The sequence below is a fragment of the Oncorhynchus keta genome, chromosome 15, assembly GCF_023373465.1.
Source record: "Oncorhynchus keta strain PuntledgeMale-10-30-2019 chromosome 15, Oket_V2, whole genome shotgun sequence".
Taxonomy (NCBI): Eukaryota; Metazoa; Chordata; class Actinopteri; order Salmoniformes; family Salmonidae; genus Oncorhynchus; species Oncorhynchus keta.
Genome location: NC_068435.1, coordinates 24,519,065 through 24,540,607, shown reverse-complemented (window position 1 = coordinate 24,540,607; position 21,543 = coordinate 24,519,065). Strand labels below are relative to the sequence as shown.

General features: G+C 41.0%; 1 protein-coding gene across 4 annotated transcripts in view; it reads right to left on the bottom strand.

Moving 5' to 3' along the window:
* tnr (tenascin R (restrictin, janusin)) overlaps positions 1–21,543 on the bottom strand; it is a 144,598-nt gene that overhangs the window by 53,603 nt on the left and 69,452 nt on the right. For all 4 annotated transcript variants that reach the window (XM_035788072.2, XM_035788075.2, XM_035788074.2 and 1 more), the window contains 2 exons: positions 4,382–4,985; positions 3,604–4,080 (listed from right to left, as the gene is read on the bottom strand). In XM_035788072.2, the coding sequence (XP_035643965.1) occupies positions 3,604–4,080; positions 4,382–4,898 (994 nt within the window). In that variant the 5' untranslated portion in view covers positions 4,899–4,985. The remainder of the gene's footprint in view (positions 1–3,603; positions 4,081–4,381; positions 4,986–21,543) is intronic.

The window sequence follows — 21,543 nt, the reverse complement described above, 5'->3', positions numbered from 1 at the left end:
CGTGATTGGAGTTTAATCTTTAGGGACTGTTTACCAGAGATGGGATTATAAATAGGTCATAGGTCATTGTATTAGGCTAACATTATGCAAGGTAATAAACAGCACTAATAAACAGAGTTGTATAAACAACAAAAATGTGGTTATCCTAAAAATGATCCATAACATTGAAGCTAATGTTGAGTTAGATATACTTTTTGGAGTGAAAGCATTAATGAGGACACAGTGATGTCATATGGCTCTGGAGGAGGGTAAGCAAAGCTACTTCTATATTTGCTGGATTGAGCTATTGATTACACATTCATACTCTCCACCATCACTCAGTTAAGTTGAGTAATAATTGAAAAGTGTGATACAAAATGCAGATGTCATGAAGAGTGTATATAAAAAAATAAAAATCTATTGTCATTTAATGCAGCTGAGCTATTGTATGAAGTCAAGGTTGTCAAAAAATATGTTTAATTCAATATTGTTGGTATTCTGGATGTCAAGGTCATTGATATGTTCTCTCTGGCTGAAAGTGGCTGTCAGTCAGTGAACAACTCTGTTAACAACAGGTGACAGGATGGACAGGCTAACATACAACCGGACTACTAGTGAGAACTGCATTTCTCTGGCATAAACTTCAAACAATTTTTTTTGGGGGGGGGGTAAAAACTATTTTGAAAACCTTTTAGTCACGCATAATTATTTTCCAATAGGATCATTTGCAAAAGTGGTGGAGTAATGATGAATAGCACTTTGAATGGTAAACTCATCATGTGAATGCTGCTGATTTGTTTCAATTCCATAGTCTCATTATTCTCATAGCAGGAGAAAACGGGGCCACAAAAGCATATCCTGATTTTTCTACTTTGCTAATATGAAACACATACAATGCCTGCCACCCTATGAGCCCTGAATAGGCCCTGGTAATTGAATGGCCTATTTTTGTATTCTGCTACCTCCCCCAAACGTGCCTCTGCTACTTAAATCTAATTGCAAAGAAATAAGCAATTTTGGCTTCGGCAGGTCCTGCTGAAAATGAGAGGGAGCGAGGTAGTAGATAGGTAATATGATTTGTTATTTTTTTCCTTTCCCGTGTGAGATGACAGCTGTCTACAGCAATGGGGGGGGGGGGATCAGAAGCCTTACTGAGAACTAGCTGTGAACCCAAGCTAGCTTGATTCAGATATTGTCTCAGCATAGGTTAATGTGACACATCTTCACCAGTGAATGTGACTTTTGACAAATGAATGCTGTTACACCGGCGAGCCGTCACCAATTGTATAGCTACTGTTAGAAGCACAGGGTATTTGCATGAGGGGTTTGACTCCAGGAGTCCTGTTTTTGGTCAAGCGCTGTGGATTCAACTGCTATTGCATGGAGAGCATTTCTATTATTTGGAAATATTCCGTTCTTGGAAGTATTTTCCAGAAAATAAAAGCTTACATATCCCCAAAGACCCAATGGGATCTGAGTGGCGCAGTGGTCTAAGGCACTGCATCTCAGTGCAAAAGATGTCGCCAGAGGCCCTGGTTCAAATCTAAACTGTATCACATCTGTCTGTGATTGCGAGGTCCATAGGGTGGCGCACAATTGGCCCAGCGTCGGCTGCGTTAGGCCATCATTGTAAATAAGAATTTGTTTGTAACTGACTTGTTAAATAAACTTTTCTTTAAAAAAAGACTGCTTACCATAACCTCTGTGAAAATTCACTATCTCTAGATATGATGGGATGCAGAGCCTTATGCCCCATTTACATTGTGACAAAATATCTTATCTTCCTACATTCTCCCCTACTGGATTGAGAGCATAGGGTTCCACAACGCAAGACAATGTGGAGGAGAGTCTCTCGTCAGAGATTTTGGAAGATGGCAAAATATGACCTTCTTATTCAAGACAGGTGTTACGTTCGTTGTCGGAATGAGACCAAAGCGCAGCGTGGAAAGTGTACATCTTTCTTTATTTTTTGATGAACACCAACAAAGCAACAAAAGAATACACAAACGTAACGTTCTGCAGGCTACCTAGTAACTGTGCAAAAACAAGATCCCACAAGATCCCACAAGATCCCGCAAACTCAGGTGGAAAACAGGCTGCCTAAGTATGATTCCCAATCAGAGACAACGATAGACAGCTGCCTCTGATTGGGAACCATACTCGGCCAACAAAGAAATAGAAAACTAGAATGCCCACCCAAATCACACCCTTACCTAACCAAATGGATCGTCGCTGGAGACTCTGGGCTGGAGGCTTTGTGCCATGGATCATCACTGGAGGCTTCGGGCCATGGATCATCACTGGAGGCTCCGGGCCATGGACCATCACTCCAGGCTCTGGGCCATGGATCATCACTGCAGGCTTCGTGCCATGGATCATCACTGGAGGCTTCGGGCCGTGGACCGTCTCAGGAGGTTCCGGACCGTGGACCGTCTCAGGAGGTTCCGGACTGTGAAACATTGTTGGAGGTTCCGGAATGTGAAACGTCGCCGGAAGCTCTGGACTGGAAACTGTCGCCGGAAGCTCTGGACTGTGGATGCGCACTGGAGGCCTGATGCGTGGGACCGGTACGTCCGTCGTCGGAATGAGACCAAAGCGCAGCATGGAAAGTGTACATCTTTCTTTATTTTTTGATGAACACCAACAAAACAACAAAAGAATACCCAAACGTAACGTTCTGCAGGCTACCTAGTAACGGTGCAAAAACAAGATCCCACGAACTCAAGTGGAAAACAGGCTGCCTAAGTATGATTCCCAATCAGAGACAACGATAGACAGCTGCCTCTGATTGGGAACCATACCCGGCCAACAAAGAAACAGAAAACAAGAACCTAACCAAATAGAGAAATAAACAGGGCGTGACAACAGGAGAAACATATTGTTTTATTTAGTTACTTTCTCCTCAACTTGTTTCTATAACCTTCTAGCAAGGCAAGCTATCTTACAGTGCAGCTAAAGCTAGGACAGGGCTCTCCCATCTAATTCCTTGAAAGCTACTGTCCTGTAGATTTCCACTGCAACCCCAGTTGTTACTAACCTGATTCCACTTATCAACCAGCTAATTATTAGAATCAGGTTTGCTAGATTAGGGTTGGAGTGAAAACCAGGACGGTAGCTCTCCAGGAACGGGGTTGGAGAACCCTGAGCTAGGCTATACTGTAGCTAGTGACCTCCACCAAATAATTATACTCAAAACAAACGTCATTACCATTAAAATGAACTAAAATGGGAGGCAACAGTCATAAAGTAATTGGCTCATCAGCCATTATTAAAATAGTACTTTATTATTTTTCAAGTTGCTCTTACTCTGGCCGGACTGAAGAAGACGCAGAGTTAGAAAAAATGATGTATGCGGCATCCGTCTCACAACGGAGCCTTGACCCCCCGCAAGGGGTCATTGCGATTCCACTCCATTGAGGACCATCACCATTCAAGTGAATGACATCCGGCGCAGCGTAACCGAGTGCTTATAGTTTATGTGAATGAGGCTTGTCTCAAATAACCAAATATCCACCCATATATATCCACTCTTGGAAACTACAATAGCAAAAAGTATGTAAGTAAATGAATACCTCTCTCAGAGGAGCTACTGTATGTTTTCCTACGGTTTCCTTTTTCTCTCACCTGCAGAGCAGTCTTCTCCAGCGAAGCCATCTTGGCAGACACAGAAGCCTTCTTTACAAATGCCCTTCTGACTACAGTTGTTGGCGCAGTAGGCCAAGGAGCAGTCTTCTCCTACGTATCCCGGGCGACACTGGCAGGTTCCGTTGGTGCACAGGCCCTGGTCAGAACAGTCATTGAGGCAGCGACCCAGTGTACAGTCCTCTCCAGTGAAGTTCTCCTCACAGATACACTCCCCATCCATGCACAGCCCTCGACCGGAGCAGTCCGCCGGGCAGCGGGGCTCTGAGCAGTTGTCCCCCCCGAAGTCACGGTCACACACACACTCACCCTCCATACACACTCCCTGTCCGGAGCAGTTGTCTGGGCAGCGCGGCTCAGAGCAGTTCTTGCCCGTCCAGCCGTCCTCACACACACAGCCACACAGGTCCATTTTGAAGCTGCCATGACCACTGCACTGGGGAATAAAGTCCAGGTGACCTAGTGGAAGAAAGGAGGACATAAAACAACATCACTAAAGATACCGTATGGCTTCCTAATGTCAACATCATCTGTTGTAACAGTGTACATTTATTGTTTACTTTTTTAAACAAAATAACAGTCTAAAATAAACCTATGAATCGCCAGGCTTTCATATCCTGGTGCTATCTACTCAAACCAAGACGCTCAGTAACTGAATGAAATGAAACCCCGACATTCCACATTGGCCTCAAATTAGCCTATGACCAGGGTACAGTAGCTCTAATAATACTGTCAAACTGTACTATTATTCCGCACTTACCCATGGCTGAACTCTCCCCACAGCCACAGTTGCCAGAGCTGCACTGGGCTCTCAGCAGCAACACCTCTCTCTCCAGCATCTCGATGCGGATGGCCAGCTGCTGCACGATGTTGGCTGTAGGACAGGCGCAGGCCTGTTTGGGGATGTTGATGCGGTGGGTGAAGGTGACCTGGCTGTCTGCGTCCACTGTCTGCTCTGTGAACTCTGTGGCATCCTCCCCACTCCCACTGGACACAGCCCCTCTGGTGGCCTGGCTAGGTAGAGGCACTGCTGAGTCCAGATCCACTGAGCACAGAGACTCTAGGGGCACGTTGATGTTGTACACATGGTTGAAGACCATTGGCTGCTCCTTGATGGTCTGGTTGTTAGATTGGCTGGTGGGGCCATCTGAAGGTGCCTGTCGTCTGACCCTGATGGTCCGGACCAGCTTCCCCTCCTCGCCGGACTGGGATAGAGCAGCCTGGGTCCCCAGGAGGAGTAGAACCTGGCCCAGCAGCCAGCCTCGTACAGGGCTCATGGTGAACCACCACGGTGTTAGAGCCTCGTACCTAGAGATAGGGCTCTCCTGACACCACCGTGCTTACCGGCAGACTTCCGATAGGATCTACAGGGAAGAGATAACAGTGAAAAACTGTGGTGGGTGGTTGAGTAGGGTGTTGGGGTTTGCCTCTGTTCCAAAAATTGAAAATAGTCTTTGATCTATTGTGAAAGAATAATTGGCTGTGGAAAAGAACTGGATGCTTCTGCGATGTTCAGAACCCCTAGATATATTTCTGCACACAATACCAAATATTTGATCTTTCCCACAGGATAGGGATGTCGAAATATTGAGCACATAGAACATGTTGATACAGGGATTCAATAGAGCCATGGCTTTAGTGATTTTTCCTTCTACTGTAATCCTCTCACAGGAACAAACCGCAGAATGAATCACATTGAGGGACTGCTTCCCAACTAGAAAAGCCCCTGGTCAGAAAGTGATTATCTGCGATGACATTTTACCATCTCTGTTAGACAGACTAGACAGAGGGCTTTTCTAAAACGATGAAGTATTTTATCAAAGCTCAATCAGCAGAATAAAAGTGAGACTTACACTAAATGACACATGCTCTCTGTTCATGGGAGAACAATTCATTTTTTAGAGGACACAAATTGAACTGTGTATAAGGTTGTGTCTCTCAGATGTATCTTTAGGAAGTCAAACACAGCATGCCAAGAAGCCTGCGGAGTCTGAATACTTAAAGCCTTATTCAAAAGAATATATCAGATTGAAAATCTGCTTATTTTTTTAAACTGAAAAGGGAAGTCAACCTTTCATATTATTCTCTTGTTTTTTATCACAAAACAGGGCAATTCCCCTAGACTGCATATTTGAAACCAACCACAGGCATGAGGTTTGCAGTTCATGTCATTACTGCTAATCTTTAAAGGTTACTTATGAGCACTGCACCCTCAGGGTGAGAACATACAACTGACTTGGAGCATGTGTGCTGAACTGAAACAGTCATTATAAAATTGAAGACGAGACGGTGTGTAAGTCACTCCAGGTATTTGAGAGTTGGGAGATATGTTCAATTATAAACTGGGTGGTTCGAGCCCTGAATGCTGATTGGCTGACAGCCATGGTATATCAGACCCTATACCACGGGTATCACAAAACATTTATTTTTACTGCTCTAATTACATTGGTAACCAGTTTATAATAGCAATAAGGCACCTCGGGGGTTTGTGGTATATGGCCAATATTCCACGGCTGAGGGCTGTATCCAGGCACTCCGCGCTGCGTTGTGCATATGAACAGCTCTTAGTCGTGGTATATTGGCCATATACCACACCCCCTCGTGCCTTATTGCTTAAATATACTTTGTGATATACTGTAACATATTAGGTTCAGCTGCTATATGATCATATATGACTTTGCCCTTGGGACAGGTACATTTTTACCCCCCCCCCCGTAGATAGTAGGAAATGTCCTCATGTGAAAAACCCAAGCCATCTAACCAGCGAATCCACCAAATGAATGAGAACCAGAAAGATGAGAAATAAATCAAATGGACAAAATTATTTTCATATCCATTAACTAGTACAGGGTCCCTTTGATTAAAGTGAAACGTGTTACATGCAGTTCTATAGTCAAATTGACATATTCAATAAAGGCCCTGAATGGCTCTCTGACTCACTCTCAGCCACACACATGGGACTTGCATAATGGTCTTGCTCCTCTATGCCACAGCAACTGAGATACACCAAGTTTAGTTTAGTTTATTTGCACAAATATGCATACTGTGAGTAAAAAACATACTACTTTATATGTACATACTGTATTCTAGTCATGGATCATCCTACATAACTACTCTGTACACACCTTTTCTATTCATATACTGCCAATATTCTCTATACACACCATATGCTATATATTGCATGTTCTGATGTTTCTTAATTTATTTTTTACTTTTTTACTGTTGAAACATAAGCATTTCACTGCACCCGCGATAACATCTGAAAATCTGTGTACGTGACAATACACTTTGATTTGATTTGATGCCCTCATTGCCCTGCTCTCCAGCTCAGGCATCATATGGGCTAAATGTATTGAAGTTGTATAGAGAGACTACAGAGTCATAGGACGTTTTCCTCAGGTATTTAGGTCTCTACATTTGCAGTGGGCCCACATCGTTTGGGTGACAATTGGGTTTCATCAAGGCCTGTTGTCAGGCCTCAATTAGGATGCCTCTCAATTAGAAGCGACAAAGAGGAGGATGAGGATCAACGGCTCGGGGCAACACCATTGACTATCTCAATTTACTCTTCAAGAGCAAGGTGTTTTATCACGCATTTCCGCCCTGGATGCACTTAATGGTCATCCTCCTGACTTGACCGTAATGAGAACTGACAGCATGGCAACTCACAATCCTACGGCCTCCGGGCTGCCTACTGCTGAACGGGTGGAAGTGAGGAGGCACTGTGGGAGCTGGGAGCACGTTGACAAGTAAGGAAATTATTTTGGCACTACTATGGCATATTGCTATTTTAGGCTATATCTTGTAATGACTAGTAGTGTGAAAGTGAGTAGAGAACCTTCTAAGGTAGATGACCAGAAAACAATAGTGTCAGTTTTCCTGGAAGTGGTCATTTTCTCTGGAAATTGAATGTGAATTGGTTCTCCCAGTTCAACCCCCTGCTAGCTGGAATGATACAAAAAAACACTGAGGCATAAAGCAATTCTGCTCAAAGTTTATGATCATGAACCCTATAAAACTGGCTGCCAGAAACAATATCAAATATACAAACTGTACTTTAAAATAATACACATTTGGGTACACCCTCTGACAACACACTCTGACAGGACACTCAGTAAGCACCGACAGCTTTGGGACGCCATTGTCAAGCACTACACAAAAATCAATAAGTGACCTGAGCAGGCAAATAATTCACCAAAAGAAAGTCATTTTAATTTCACCGTGCACCCAAAAGCATGCTTCAAAGTGTGTTTTAAAAAGAGTTGAAAAGCCTAGATTTTAGTCAGATACGTATTTTCTTTCAGAGCCATAAGCTGAATATCCCTTTCATCCAAAGCTTTCTTTTTATGGCTCAGGCTGGAGATGATACAAGAGAAGAGTTGAAATATGCATACTCCAATTATGCAAAGATTTCAGGTTTTGTCTTAACGATGTAGAGAGAGAGGTCTAAAAAGAGAACTTTTCTTATAAAGTTGCATTGAAGGCAGTGAAGAGGGATGACTCACGAGAGTCGACAGTAGAGTGCTTCACTTTCACTGGAGACAAATGCTCCACTCCTCATCACAGATCACAGAGGAACAAAAGCAGAGTATCAGCACAGGCAATAATGAAAACACAAATCTTGTCATGCATTTTAAGCAGCCATTCCAATAACAAATGTACTGAGCCTCCCCTGTGTCCCGACCATCTACTTTCACCTTGAACATAACATTACAATCAAGCTAGACCATGAAATAACTCCTGTCCGTTGACGGCCAATAGCACTTTTCAGTCTCACAGAGAACAGGTACCAGGACGCCTGGGGCTTGATTGAAATGTCAGGACAAGGAGCATGTATGACAAAAGCTCAAGTGGAATAAATAGCATGTCTGGACGTTTGAAAAATAGAATTCTGTGCTGAGCCTGTGGGCTAGCCGTAACGTTGCTGGTCAGTCACACTGCAGAACGGGGTTCAATCGCTGTGTCCACCTTTCCTACTGTTCTCCAACTTGACTGTCTTCCCCATCTGTTTCCAACTGTCTAAATAAAAATGTACAAATATATACCGTATGTAACAAAAAATATATTTAATTCTATTACAGTTATTTTATACCTGTGTAGTAATGGTGAAATTACACAAGTAACACCATTGTTCTGTTGTAGGTTGGTACAACTGTTGTATGTTGTTAAATATATGCAAACATTTGTTTATGTGTGTAGCCTAGTGGTTAGAGCGTTGGACTAGTAACTGGAAACAGCAGAGGGAACACCCACCTATCCACATCGATGGAACAGTAGTGGAGAGGGTAGTAAGTTTTAAGTTCCTCTGCGTACACATCACAGACAAACTGAATTGGTCCACCCACACAGACAGCATCGTGAAGAAGGCGCAGCAGCGCCTCTTCAACCTCAGGAGGCTGAAGAAATTCGGCTTGTCACCAAAAGCACTCACAAACTTCTACAGATGCACAATCGAGAGCATCCTGTCGGGCTGTATCACCGCCTGGTACGGCAACTGCTCCGCCCACAACCGTAAGGCTCTCCAGAGGGTAGTGAGGTCTGCACAACGCATCACCAGGGGCAAACAACCTGCCCTCCAGGACACCTACACCACCCGATGTCACAGGAAGGCCATAAAGATCATCAAGGACAACAACCACCCGAGCCACTGTCTGTTCAACCCGCTATCATCCAGAAGGCGAGGTCAGTACAGGTGCATCAAAGCTGGGACCGAGAGACTGAAAAACAGCTTCTATCTCAAGGCCATCAGACTGTTAAACAGCCACCACTAATTGGCCAACACACTGACTCAACTCAAGCCACTTTAATAATGGGAATTGATGGGAAATGATGTAAAATATATCACTAGACACTTTAAACAATGCTACCTAATATAATGTTTACATGCCCTACATTATTCATCTCATATGTATACGTATATACTGTACTCTATATCATCTACTGCATCCTTATGTATTACATGTATCACTAGCCACTTTAACTATGCCACTTTGTTTAAATGCTCATCTCATATGTATATACTGCACTCAATACCATCTACTGTATCTTGCCTATGCCGCTCTGTACCATCACTCATTTATATATCTTTATGTACATATTCTTTATCCCCTTACACTTGTGTCTATAAGGTAGTAGTTTTGGAATTGTTACCTAGATTACTTGTTGGTTATTACTGCATTGTCGGAACTAGAAGCACAAGCATTTCACTACACTCGCATTAACATCTGCTAACCATGTGTGTGACAAATACAATATGATTTGATTTGATTGATTTGGAAGGTTGCAAGTTCAAACCCCCGAGCTGACAAGGTACAAATCTGTCGTTCTGCCCCTGAACAGGCAGTTAACCCACTGTTCCTAGGCCGACATTGAAAATAAGAATTTGTTCTTAACTGACTTGCCTAGTTAAATAAAGGTAAAATAAAAATAAATAAAAAATATGATGTTTATGGTTATGATGCCAATGGAAAATGTACATCAGTGTCTGATCTGATCAACAGTAATCATAATCAAAACCCTGGGGTGTTCTTGTGTTTTTGTGAAATTGTCCTATGACACTGACTCTGAGTGTATGTACCATCTAATGCGTCATCAATAGAGAAACACCGTAGGGAAGTATTAAAAGAAAATGTACAGTAATTTGCTGAAAACTACATGGTGTTACAACTAGTGTAGGTCAAGAAATACATGAACCTTTCCCTTAACATAACACAGAATCCTATTTATTAAAACTTGAGAAGCCCAAATCATAATGTAATAAAGAGATAGCAGAGATGCTGCAATTGCAACCTTTCAGTGTGCAATGAGTGACATTCTGAATTACCTGCAGTAAGGTTTGATATTAGACAAAAAGGCACAAAGATCAATGTCTCAGAAATTGAAGAAGAATATGAAGGCTGGGATACACCACAAAGCCAGGACCGGATAATTGTTAGAAAGAAATCATGTTACTAGGCTACCTCTTGTTTTATATATACTTCTAATAAACTTCAAAACTTTCATCTGACGGGAATATACTCTTTGTCAAATGTGTCTATACAACACCTTGCTCTCATTTCTCATTCAGCTGCCATTACACTGAGAGGTTCTTAAAGAGGGGTTACACAAGCTATTACAGCACATGCTGCATTATATATGAGAGCGACATTGATGTTCCTTCCCTCCCTGGTGCCGTGCTAGATCACAGTGTCACCCGGCACCCTCAGGGAATAGCATCCTTGTTGTAACACTGAGGCGACGCTCTGCATATCTTTATACACTTTATAAGCTTATCTGAGTGGGACAGAGGCCTAAAGCCTGTTGACTTTTCCTGCCCCCCCCCCCTCTTTTCCCAGTACTGAACATTGTGAGATGTTTTAAAATCCACATGTGTATCTCTTTCCCCTTGAGGACTTTCTATCTACAAAAAATAAGCCAGCCTTGGTGGCTTAGTGGCTGCCTGGATCTTTCAGGTCAAATTGCCTGTTTAACATACTGTACTAGGGGAATGAAGTGTCAGTATTTCCTCATACCCAGTGTCCTGTGTCACAATAGAACATGTGGGGGGGCAAAGCACCAGAGCAATTCTGTAATTCTGCTACATATGTAGGATCTTCATTTTGTTGCTGAACATTTTCCTGTACCGCAGGAAACGCAGATAAGCTTCGTGATTTACATAAATTCACTGAAAACCCCACACTAACACACAGTTGTATTAACAGTATTGCACTTTTCATGTAGCCTAATATTGGCCAGCTACTAGCCTAACCACCAATCAAGCAACATTATGGACTAAACATTCAAATCCTGTTGCTAAAGGATTCATTTGCTGCCACAATAAGATCGATCCTATACCTGTTCCTTTCCCCCCTGGTTCTGTTCAACTCCATCTATCTCTTGAGATCTCTCTAACTGTCCTCCTTTATTTCTCACAGTATACAGTATCTGTCCAGACCAGAGCTGCTGAATAAAGAGATGTCTGCATGTATGGTGCTGAATCCCTAATGGAGCTGGGTTGCTACAGAGCTCTGTCAGGCTCTGGCTAACCGCAGACAGACCCAGGCCCTGGGAAGTGAATCTGTAACCCCTATTTGCACAGGTTAATGTGCAAACACCCTGACATGTTCACTATACCAATAGCCAGCCTCCACCGGCACTCTGCCCCTCTACCTTGTAAATCTCTCTCTAGCAACATTACGATTCTACACTGAGTTTACAAAAGATTAAGAACACCTGCTCTTTCCATGACATAGTCAAGTGAATCCAGATGAAAGCTATGATCCTTTATTGATGTCACTTGTTAAAGTCACCTCAATCGGTACAGATGAAGGGAAGGAGACTGGTTAAAGAAGAAGAAGATTTTAAGCCTTGAGACAATTGAGACATGGATTGTGTATAAGTTCCTTTCAGAGGGTGAATAGGCAAGACAACATATTTAAGTGCCTTTGAACAGGGTATGGTAGTAGGTGCCAGGCACACCGGTTTGAGTAGAAAATTGCAAATCTGCTGGGTTTTTCACGCTCAACAGTTTTACGTGTGTATCAAGAATGGTCCATCACCCAAAGGCCATCCAACTTGACACAACCGTGGGAAGCATTGGAGTCAATATAGGCCTTCATCCCTGTGGAACACTTTTGACACCTTGTAGAGTCCATGCCACGATGAATTGAGGCTGTTCCTAGGGGCAAAAGGGAGGGTGCAACTCAATATTAGGAAGGTGTTAGGAGTGTATTCTCATTACTCCAGCTGCACTTGGCAAATTGCCTTGTATTTCAGGATCATTGGCCACTGTTCATTGTCAGCACCTGTGACCTATAGGGGTTGAAGGTTTCTTCTTCTCCTCACTCCTTAGGCCTTTTTTGCATAAGTATACATACCAATACTACTCACATTGTTTAAAAAAAGTATAGCTTAACAAATTATATTTGGAGAAGTTTTCTGTCTACAAATGATGGAAATTCTATATTTCCAAATGAAGTAAGGACCTTATCAGTCCTCAATAGCCTCAACAAAAATGTTACCTTGTTACCTAACACAGGCTGTGTCCCAACTGACACCCTCTTCCTTATACAGTGCACTACTTTTAACCAGAGCCCATAGGGCTCTGTGGTCAAAAGTAGTACACTTTATAGGGAACATGGTGTCATGTAGGAAACAGCCACGGTGCATTTAAATGAAGAATCACTGAGTTTATGACGCTATCATTCAGGATGAATTGAATTTCATATTTGTATCACCAGAACAAGGCTGTATTATCTCAGGTCAGAGGCTGCAGGCATACTGGGGCTGGGCGCCATGGTGATGGCTTTTAGATGAACTACTTCTTCTATTGTGATCTATTGTTTCAGAGCCATATATTTAGGATATGTCTAAATATATGGCTATGTATTGTTTTCTTTTTATGCTAATTTTGATGTGATGTAAGTTTGTTTTGCCCGAGCCTAAAATAACACATTTACAGTACGAGGAAATATGGATGCAAAAATAATGAATGTGTTATCTAGAGGGTGGCTTTTTGAGTGGATGTATGTTATTTAACTAAAAGACGGAATTCTGTCCCTTGCGTCCTGCAGCAGTTTGCTGGGCCTTAACCAGCTACGTGTAGTCCTCAAGTATTTGATAAGGGAATCCCCATTTAGTATATGTAAAGCCAATGACTGCCAATGAGTCAGACACTATGGCATTCCAATGAACCCATGTTTGTGTAACTCCTCTTTCTTTGCAAAAAGTGAATCTCACTTATACAAAGCATAAAATAATCTGTCAATGCTGTGGCCTGACAACCACTAATATCCTCCTCCTCCCTCTTACGCTACATCACTGTTCTGATCCAACCCAAACAGCCCGGTCTCCATAACCCCCTCTCCTTTCAGAAGACGCTGTTTCCTGTGGGCCAGAACTGGCTGTTATTGTTCTTCCTTTCATTATAATTTGAAATGTCTTCTCTCTGCCTTTGTGCTACGAGAAAGAGTCAGGGATTAAGGTAGTTAGAAATGAGGGCGCAACACAACAACATGATACCACAAAGTGTCAGAGACATGATCAAATAAATACAGGAATCAAGACGGGATAAATGTGTTTTGTTGTTGGTGCCAAACCAGAGGAAATCATAAATCATTTTACCTGGTTAGGATTTCATTCAATCATCAAAATAGTTTTCTATACACATCACAGTGATACACTGATTTTACTTGGAAGGTGTAACATGATATTTTATGGAATGATATCAATAAAATGCTAAATAACAGTTTTTATATGAAGTTTTAAGAGACTAAGGGAAGGTCCCAGGATGACCTAAAGTGCAAACTTCCTGTATGCAACCAGCAATGTTTAAGCCTCTTTTCTTTCACACTTGTAAATGGAAATTTGTCTGTGAGAACTACTCAGAATCACCTTGTGAAGATCCACTGAAAGTAAGTTACATGTCAACTCAGATAGGGTTAAAAATAACACAGTGCAAGAAGAAGGGAAAAAAGTCTGTCTACATGCTCCGAGAAAAGTTGGACATTGAGTCGACTGTTATAAATATCGAACACTTCCTGATGGGATGCAACAATGGTCAGAGGAGCATGCGTGTACCGATAGGATGCATGGGGAGGGAGTAGCTCTGTTTTGTGCCATCAAAACTGTGATTATAAAATTGAAGTCGGAAGTTTACATACACCTTAGAAAGTACATTTAAACTCAGTCTTTCACAATTCCTGACATTTAATCTTAGTATAAATTCCCTGTCGTAACAAACATAACGATGGTCATTATGGCCAAACAGTTCTATTTTTGTTTCATCAGACCAGAGGACATTTCTCCAAAAGTAACATTTTTTGTCCCCATGTGCAGTTGCAAACCGTAGTCTGGCTTTTTTATGGCGGTTTTGGAGCAGTGGCTTCTTCCTTGCTGAGCAGCCTTTCAAGTTATGTCGATATAGGATCCGTTTTACTGTGGATACTTTTGCACCTGTTTCCTCCAGCATCTTCACAAGGTCTCTTGCTATTGTTCTGGGATTGATTTGCACTTTTTGCACCAAAGTATGCTCATCTATAGGAGACACAACGTGTCTCCTTCCTGAGTAGTATGACGGCTGCGTGGTCCTATGATGTTTATACTTGTGTATTATTGTTGGTACAGATTGAACGTGGTACCTTCAGGCGTTTGGAAATTGCTCCCAAGGATGAACCAGACTTGTGGAGGTCAGTTTTTTTTCCTGAGGTCTTGGCTGATTTATTTTGATTTTCCCATTATGTCAAACAAAGAGGCACTGAGTTTGAAGGTAGGCCTTGAAATACATCCACAGGTACACCTCCAATTACCTCAAATTATGTAAATTAGCCTATCAGAAGCTTCTAAAGCCATGACATAATTTTCTGGAATTTCTCAAGCTGTTTAAAGGCACAGTCAACATAGTATATGTAAACGTCTGACTCACTGGAACTGTGATACAGTGAATTATAAGTCAAATCATCTTTATGTAAACAATTGTTGGAAAAATGTATTGTGTCATGCAAAAAGTAGTTGTCATAACTTACTTGCCAAAACGATAGTTTGTTAACAAGAAATTAGTGAAGTGGTTGAAAAACTAGTTTTAATGACTCCAACCTAAGTGTATGTAAACTTCTGACTTCAACTGTATGTAACAGCCAGACAACATAGTTGAAATTAATCCTTTAAAATCAATAGATCAATATATCCCCAAGCAACCAGGAGAGAGTGAGTGGTCAGTTATAGGCTGTTTCACATCTGGCCGTGATTGGGAGTCCCATATGGTGCAGCACAATTGGCCCAGCGTCATCCGGGTTTGGCCGGGGTAGGCCATCACTGTAAGTAATAATTTGTTCTTAATAACTGACTTGCCTAGTTAAATAAAGGTTCATTTAAACATATATTATGTACGTATTATGTACTAATCTGTGGGTAAAGCAATGCTGCGATTCGAACCCAACAAGACATGGATTCCCTTAGAGGAAAAAACTACTTGGAGATGCAAATGAGAGCAACGAACAGCTGAAAGATATCCAGGAAAACATTGCTAAATGCTCTCAATGCTCTCAATGCTCACCAAAACAAACTGTCAAAATCTATTGTTAAAAAAGTAGATTTGCTCGAAGGGAAAGTAGAGTACAGAAAAAAGTGGAGAAATAAGACAACTAAATTGGCCTCTGGAAACAAATGTGCAAACTTTAGAAGATGAACTTGACCAGTTAGAAAACAGAATGACACAAAATAATATGAGAATATTGTCTTTACTGGAAGATGAAAAAAAAGTAGACCTTTCCAGCTAAGTATTCAAGCTGATATCGGAGAAGCTTGGCAGGTACACTAACATTCAAAGGTTTGGGGTCACTTAGAAATGTCCTTTTATTTGGAAGAAAAGCACATTTTTTGTCCATTAAAATAACATCAAAATGATCAGGAATACATTGTAGACATTGTAATGTTGTAAATGACTACTGTAGCTGGAAACGGCAGATATTTTATGGAATATCTACATAGGTGTACAGAGGCCCATTTTCAGCAACCTTCACTCCTGTGTTCCACACTCCTGTGTGAGCTAATCCAAATGTATAATTTTAAAAGGCTAATTGATCATTAGAAAACCCTTTTGCAATTATGTTAGCACAGCTGAAAATTGTTGTTCTGATTAAAGAAGCAATACAATTGGCCTTCTTTAGACTAGTTGAGAATCTGAAACAGAAGAACTCTACATAACCTTATGTGGTAATAATTAAGCTGTGGAACTATCAGTACAAAGTCAACATTCTGAAGGCATAGGGGGGAAAGGAAATCAAAATCCATGGCAAGTGCATTTGATTGGTCCAGAACCTGTCTGCTAAACTGTGGAAAAAATGCAAGAAATGCATTCGGATTCACCAGAGGAAAAAAGGAATCAAGTCTCAACTCTGATTCCCGGCAGTACTGTGGGTATGGATGAGAGCACAGAGAATGGAGTTCACAAGCGCCGATGAAGCCCTGAACAGGCTGTAGAAAACCTTTCCAATTGAAAGAAAGCTCAATTCCCTGAGGAGAGGTAGAAGCAGAAAAAAAGAGAAAAGCACACTAGGCTACATACAGTGATGCCCAAACTCAGCTTATTGTAAATTGAGACAATATTCTTTCCCTCTCACCCCAATACAATCTATTACCCATGCAATTGTTCTTCTCCAGGAAGTAACAATAGAATTAGCCAATGAGATACATGTCACTGAAAATACAATATAAGAGGAAATATAGCATGTAAGTCAATAATTGTGAATAATTGTTCTATGGATGTGTGTGTATGTTGGCAAGTGTGGGTCTGTGAACAACGTGAATATGTATATGTACAGGAGGGCGGGAGAGAATGGGTGTGCGGAGGAATAGGGTGTATGTTGTGTGTGAATGAATGAGAATGGATGAATAATCGATGTATAGAGGGGTGTAAATGTGTCTGAGAAGAATGGAGGGGGTAGATGGAGGTTGAGATAAACTTGGTCTGGGTGGGTAAAGGAGGGCAAGGATGAAAGGAAGTGATAAGCTTGGTTGGGGGGGCAAGGTTTGGACAAGTTTGGTTTGTAAGGGCAAGGGTGAGTAAAGATGGGAGGGGGGATAAGCTTTGCTTGGGTGGGGTAAAGGGAGGAAAACTGGGAGGGGGTGGTGGAGAAAGATATATTTAGTTTGGGAGAGAGAGAGAAGGACTTAATAATATTACAATGTAAACCTGTTTTAAAATTAATAAGATTTCTGGCCAGATTAGAAAAGGATGTTGAATCATTATTATTCTGTGTTTGTTATTACAACTAAATTTAATGGTGGTTATTGGTGAGAATGGAGAAGGGCTATGTCCAGGGGATTGGGATGGGGTGACTGGGAGGACATAAGACACTTCTCTGAGGTGTGTGTGGGGCCTCCAATCATCCCATTTCAGTCTCTCGGAGGACCCACTCACCCCAAGTAGACCCCCACCAGCCACTCTACTATAATTTAATTTCAGGGCTATACAAACTAACCACAGTACTTAAGTGGCAGTCTTTAATCAAATGTATGTACAATGTATCCACAGTTATTTTGGGGGGCTCATTAGGAGAGTGTTACGGAATCTAGTTGATAGGTAATCGACTAGCCGGACTGTTCCCCGGACTCCGCGTGTAGGGATTTGTACAATGCTTGAACAAGGCTATTGAACTTGACATTGGTGTCTGTCTTTATTCCTGTATCCAACATATCATACTAAAACAGAGAGGAGTCGTTGCTTAAAACTTGTTAGGGATTTGGTTCCGCTGGCAGGACCAAATCAGCGGAAATTTCAAGAGCGCCACCTATAGTTTTCGATAAAACTCAAACTTTCATTAAAATACACATGCAAGGTACTGAATTAAAGCTACACTCGTTGTGAATCTAGCCACCAAGTCAGATTTGTAAAATGCTTTTCGGCGAAAGCATGAGAAGCTATTATCTGATAGCATGCACCCCCCAGAATACCAGACCGTCAACAAAACAACAGATTTTGAGGTAGCCGGCGCTACCCAAAACGCAGAAATAAAATATAAAACATTCATTACCTTTGACGAGCTTCTTTCTTGGCACTCCTATATATCCCATAAACATCACAATTGGGTCTTTTTCCCGATTAAATCCGTCATTGTATAGCCAAAATGTCGTTTTCCTTAGACCGGTCTGATCCAGGAATATTCCATTTTACAAGACGCAACGTCACTTTTAAAATTACAAAAGTTGCCTATAAACTTTTACAAATCACTTCAAACTACTTTTCTAAACCAACTTTAGGTATTAATAAACGTTAATAATCTATCAAATTGATCACGGGGCGATCTGTATTCGATAGCAGCAAGTCTTGAAATCATCGTCTATTGTTTTCAATTTCACAACATCCTGTGGTGAGCCTAAAACAGGAAGCGCCAAAACGTCATATAACCAAGGATAAAGCTGACTGGAAATGCCAGTACTGGCGACATCGTGTGGAAGCTGTAGGGGTTTACAGGGCATCCTCATTTATTTTCTGTTGCCTTAGACAATACATTGACTGGCGGATTGATATTTTTTTTGTGTTTTTGGTGAACAGTTTTTCGAGAGAATTTTACTCCTAAACACGTTATGTTATAGCCATAGACACGATTTAACCAGTTTTAGAGACTTCAGAGTGTTTTCTATACACACATACTTATCATATGCATATACTATATTCCTGGCATGAGTAGCAGGACTTTGAAATGTTGCGCGATTTTTAACAAAAAGCTGCGAAAATTCGCATCATCCCTAACAGGTTTTAAAAGCCCTAAAAAGGCATAGCATCTCAAGTACACGTATTTTGCTTTATGTGTTTATTTTTTTGTTTTTTTTGATAAATGTCTACTCAGCCCACATGCCCACACTGTCTACTGTATATACTGTATGTAATGTATACAATAATTATGTATTTATACAATGATCCTCCCATATTATAGAATGCCCACCGCCTTCCTATGTCATGCCTGCTAAAATGTTTTACTTGATTCTTCAATAACACTGTAGACGGAACAGATAAGGTTAACTTTGATTCTATTCAGGTAAATTTGTCACATAGAATGTGCACAGTCTCCATGATGGAATGAAATGTGCACATAATTGGTTAAAGAACTGTTTCTCTCTCTCGGAGGACCTGAGCCCTAGGACCATGCCCCAGGACTACCTGACATAATGACTCCTTGCTGTCCCCAGTCCATATGACCGTGCTGCTGCTCCAGTTTCAACTGTTCTGCCTTATTATTATATGACCATGCTGGTCATTTATGAACATTTGAACATCTTGGCCATGTTCAGTTATAATCTCCACCCGGCACAGCCAGAAGAGGACTGGCCACCCCACATAGCCTGGTTCCTCTCTAGGTTTCTTCCTAGGTTTTGGCCTTTCTAGGGAGTTTTTCCTAGCGACCGTGCTTCTACACCTGCATTGCTTGCTGTTTGGGGTTTTAGGCTGGGTTTCTGTACAGCACTTTGAGATATCAGCTGATGTACAAAGGGCTATATAAATACATTTGATTTGATTTGATTTAACGCTTAAGAGGGTGTGATGCTGAATGGGTGTATGATGCTGAATGGGTGTAGACACAGAAGGGCTCTCCAGTCGTAGTCCCAAAACATTCAAAGGCCATTTTCTCAAAAGTGATTTTTCAAGTTAATCAACTTTCAAAGCAATATTACTTTCCCATTGTTCCTCAACTGTAGTGTATGATATATCGTTTTGTAGCTCTGAGTCTCTACTTTTAAATTTTCTTACAGTAAGACCGATTTGAGCTGGTCAGTCAATGTATCTTCCATGTAAAAAATCTGTCTGATTAGAATGAATAATATCCAACAATACTACTTTAATTCTATGTGCTATACATTTTGCTAGAATTTTTGCATCATTACACTAAAATGTAAAGGGCCTCCAATTTTTTTAATGGACTGGATCTCTATATATACCACTTGGATCAGTAAAAAGTGAAAAATCTGTTTACTGTCCGATAATCTACCATTTACATGCTAATAACGGTATGTATATCAAAAAAGTTTGGTATACCTCAACTGGCATGCCATCCAGCCATGGAGTTTTACCGGACTTAATAAAGGCTTTAATTGCATCAAGAATCTCCTCCTATGTTATTTGTCCTTCACATGAGTCTTTATGTACAGCTGTTAACTTTACATTATTAATAAATAAAAATCCAGACAATTAGCTAAGTTAGAGGAGATGGAGGAGACTGAAATTAAAAAATATGCTTGAAGTATTTTGCTTCCTCTTTCAAAATATAATTTGGTGAATCATGGGTGACACGTTTCAGTAAATATTTGCTATTTCTGCATTTCTCCCCATATTCCATCCAGTTTACTTTATTATTACACGTGCTATTTCTTGAATAAGTTCATACATTTATTTTTGTTTTTCTTCTAACTTATTCTGAGCCTCTATTGTACAGTTTTTATTGCTATCTATCTGTTCTGTTAGACCGTCTATTTCCTTTGCTAATATGACTCTTTTGACCTAAATTGCTTTTGTTTTAGAGCTGAGTACTGAATTGCATGGCCTCTAAAGGCACATTTAAAAGTGTCCCATATAATAAGGGGATCTGCTGTACCTATGTTATGTCGGAAAAATTCAGTTATAAATTCCTCTGTCCTAGTTAAAAACAAGTTATCATCCAATAGGCTTTGATTAAATCTCCAATATCACAGGTGGAAATTCAGTAAGTGTAATGTGTATGCCAATTTATCTGATGGTCCGACCAAATTCTGCCCCCTATCAACACTTATTTAGCTATTGGTGCCAACGAGAATGACATAGTAGTCAAGACGACTAGCTTGATTGAGCCTCCGCCATGTATATCTCACTAGGTCAGGATATGTAAGCCTCCATATATCCACTAGTTACAATATATCCATGACATTAATGATTTCCTTAAGAACATGAGGGTGATAGTTTGTAGTGTGATTTCCTTTACAGTCCATTGAGGTATTTAAAACAGTATCATTATCTCCCCCCATAATAATAGAGTATTGTATTGCTTGTAGGGTTGATCATTTATTCTATATATTTTCAAAGAAACGTGGATCATTATTTGGTCCGTAAAGGTTAATGAGATAAATCTGTTAATGGTCCAATAGCATATTTAAAATCATCCGTCTACCTTACAGATCAGTTTGGACGATTTGCACATCCGGATCAAAATTACTGTTAATTAATATCATCACCCTTTTTGAGTTCCTTTGCTCATGGGAGAAGTATATGGACCCCCCCCCCAGTCCTTTTTCCACACAACTTAATCTAAAATTGTAAAATTAGTTTCCTGTAAACAATAGATATGATTATTATTTAACTAGGCAAGTCAGTTAAGAACAAATTCTTATTAACAATGACTGCCTAAGAACAGTGGGCTAACTGCCTTGTTCAGGGGTAGAACGACAGCTTTTTTACCTTGTCAGCTCATGGATTCA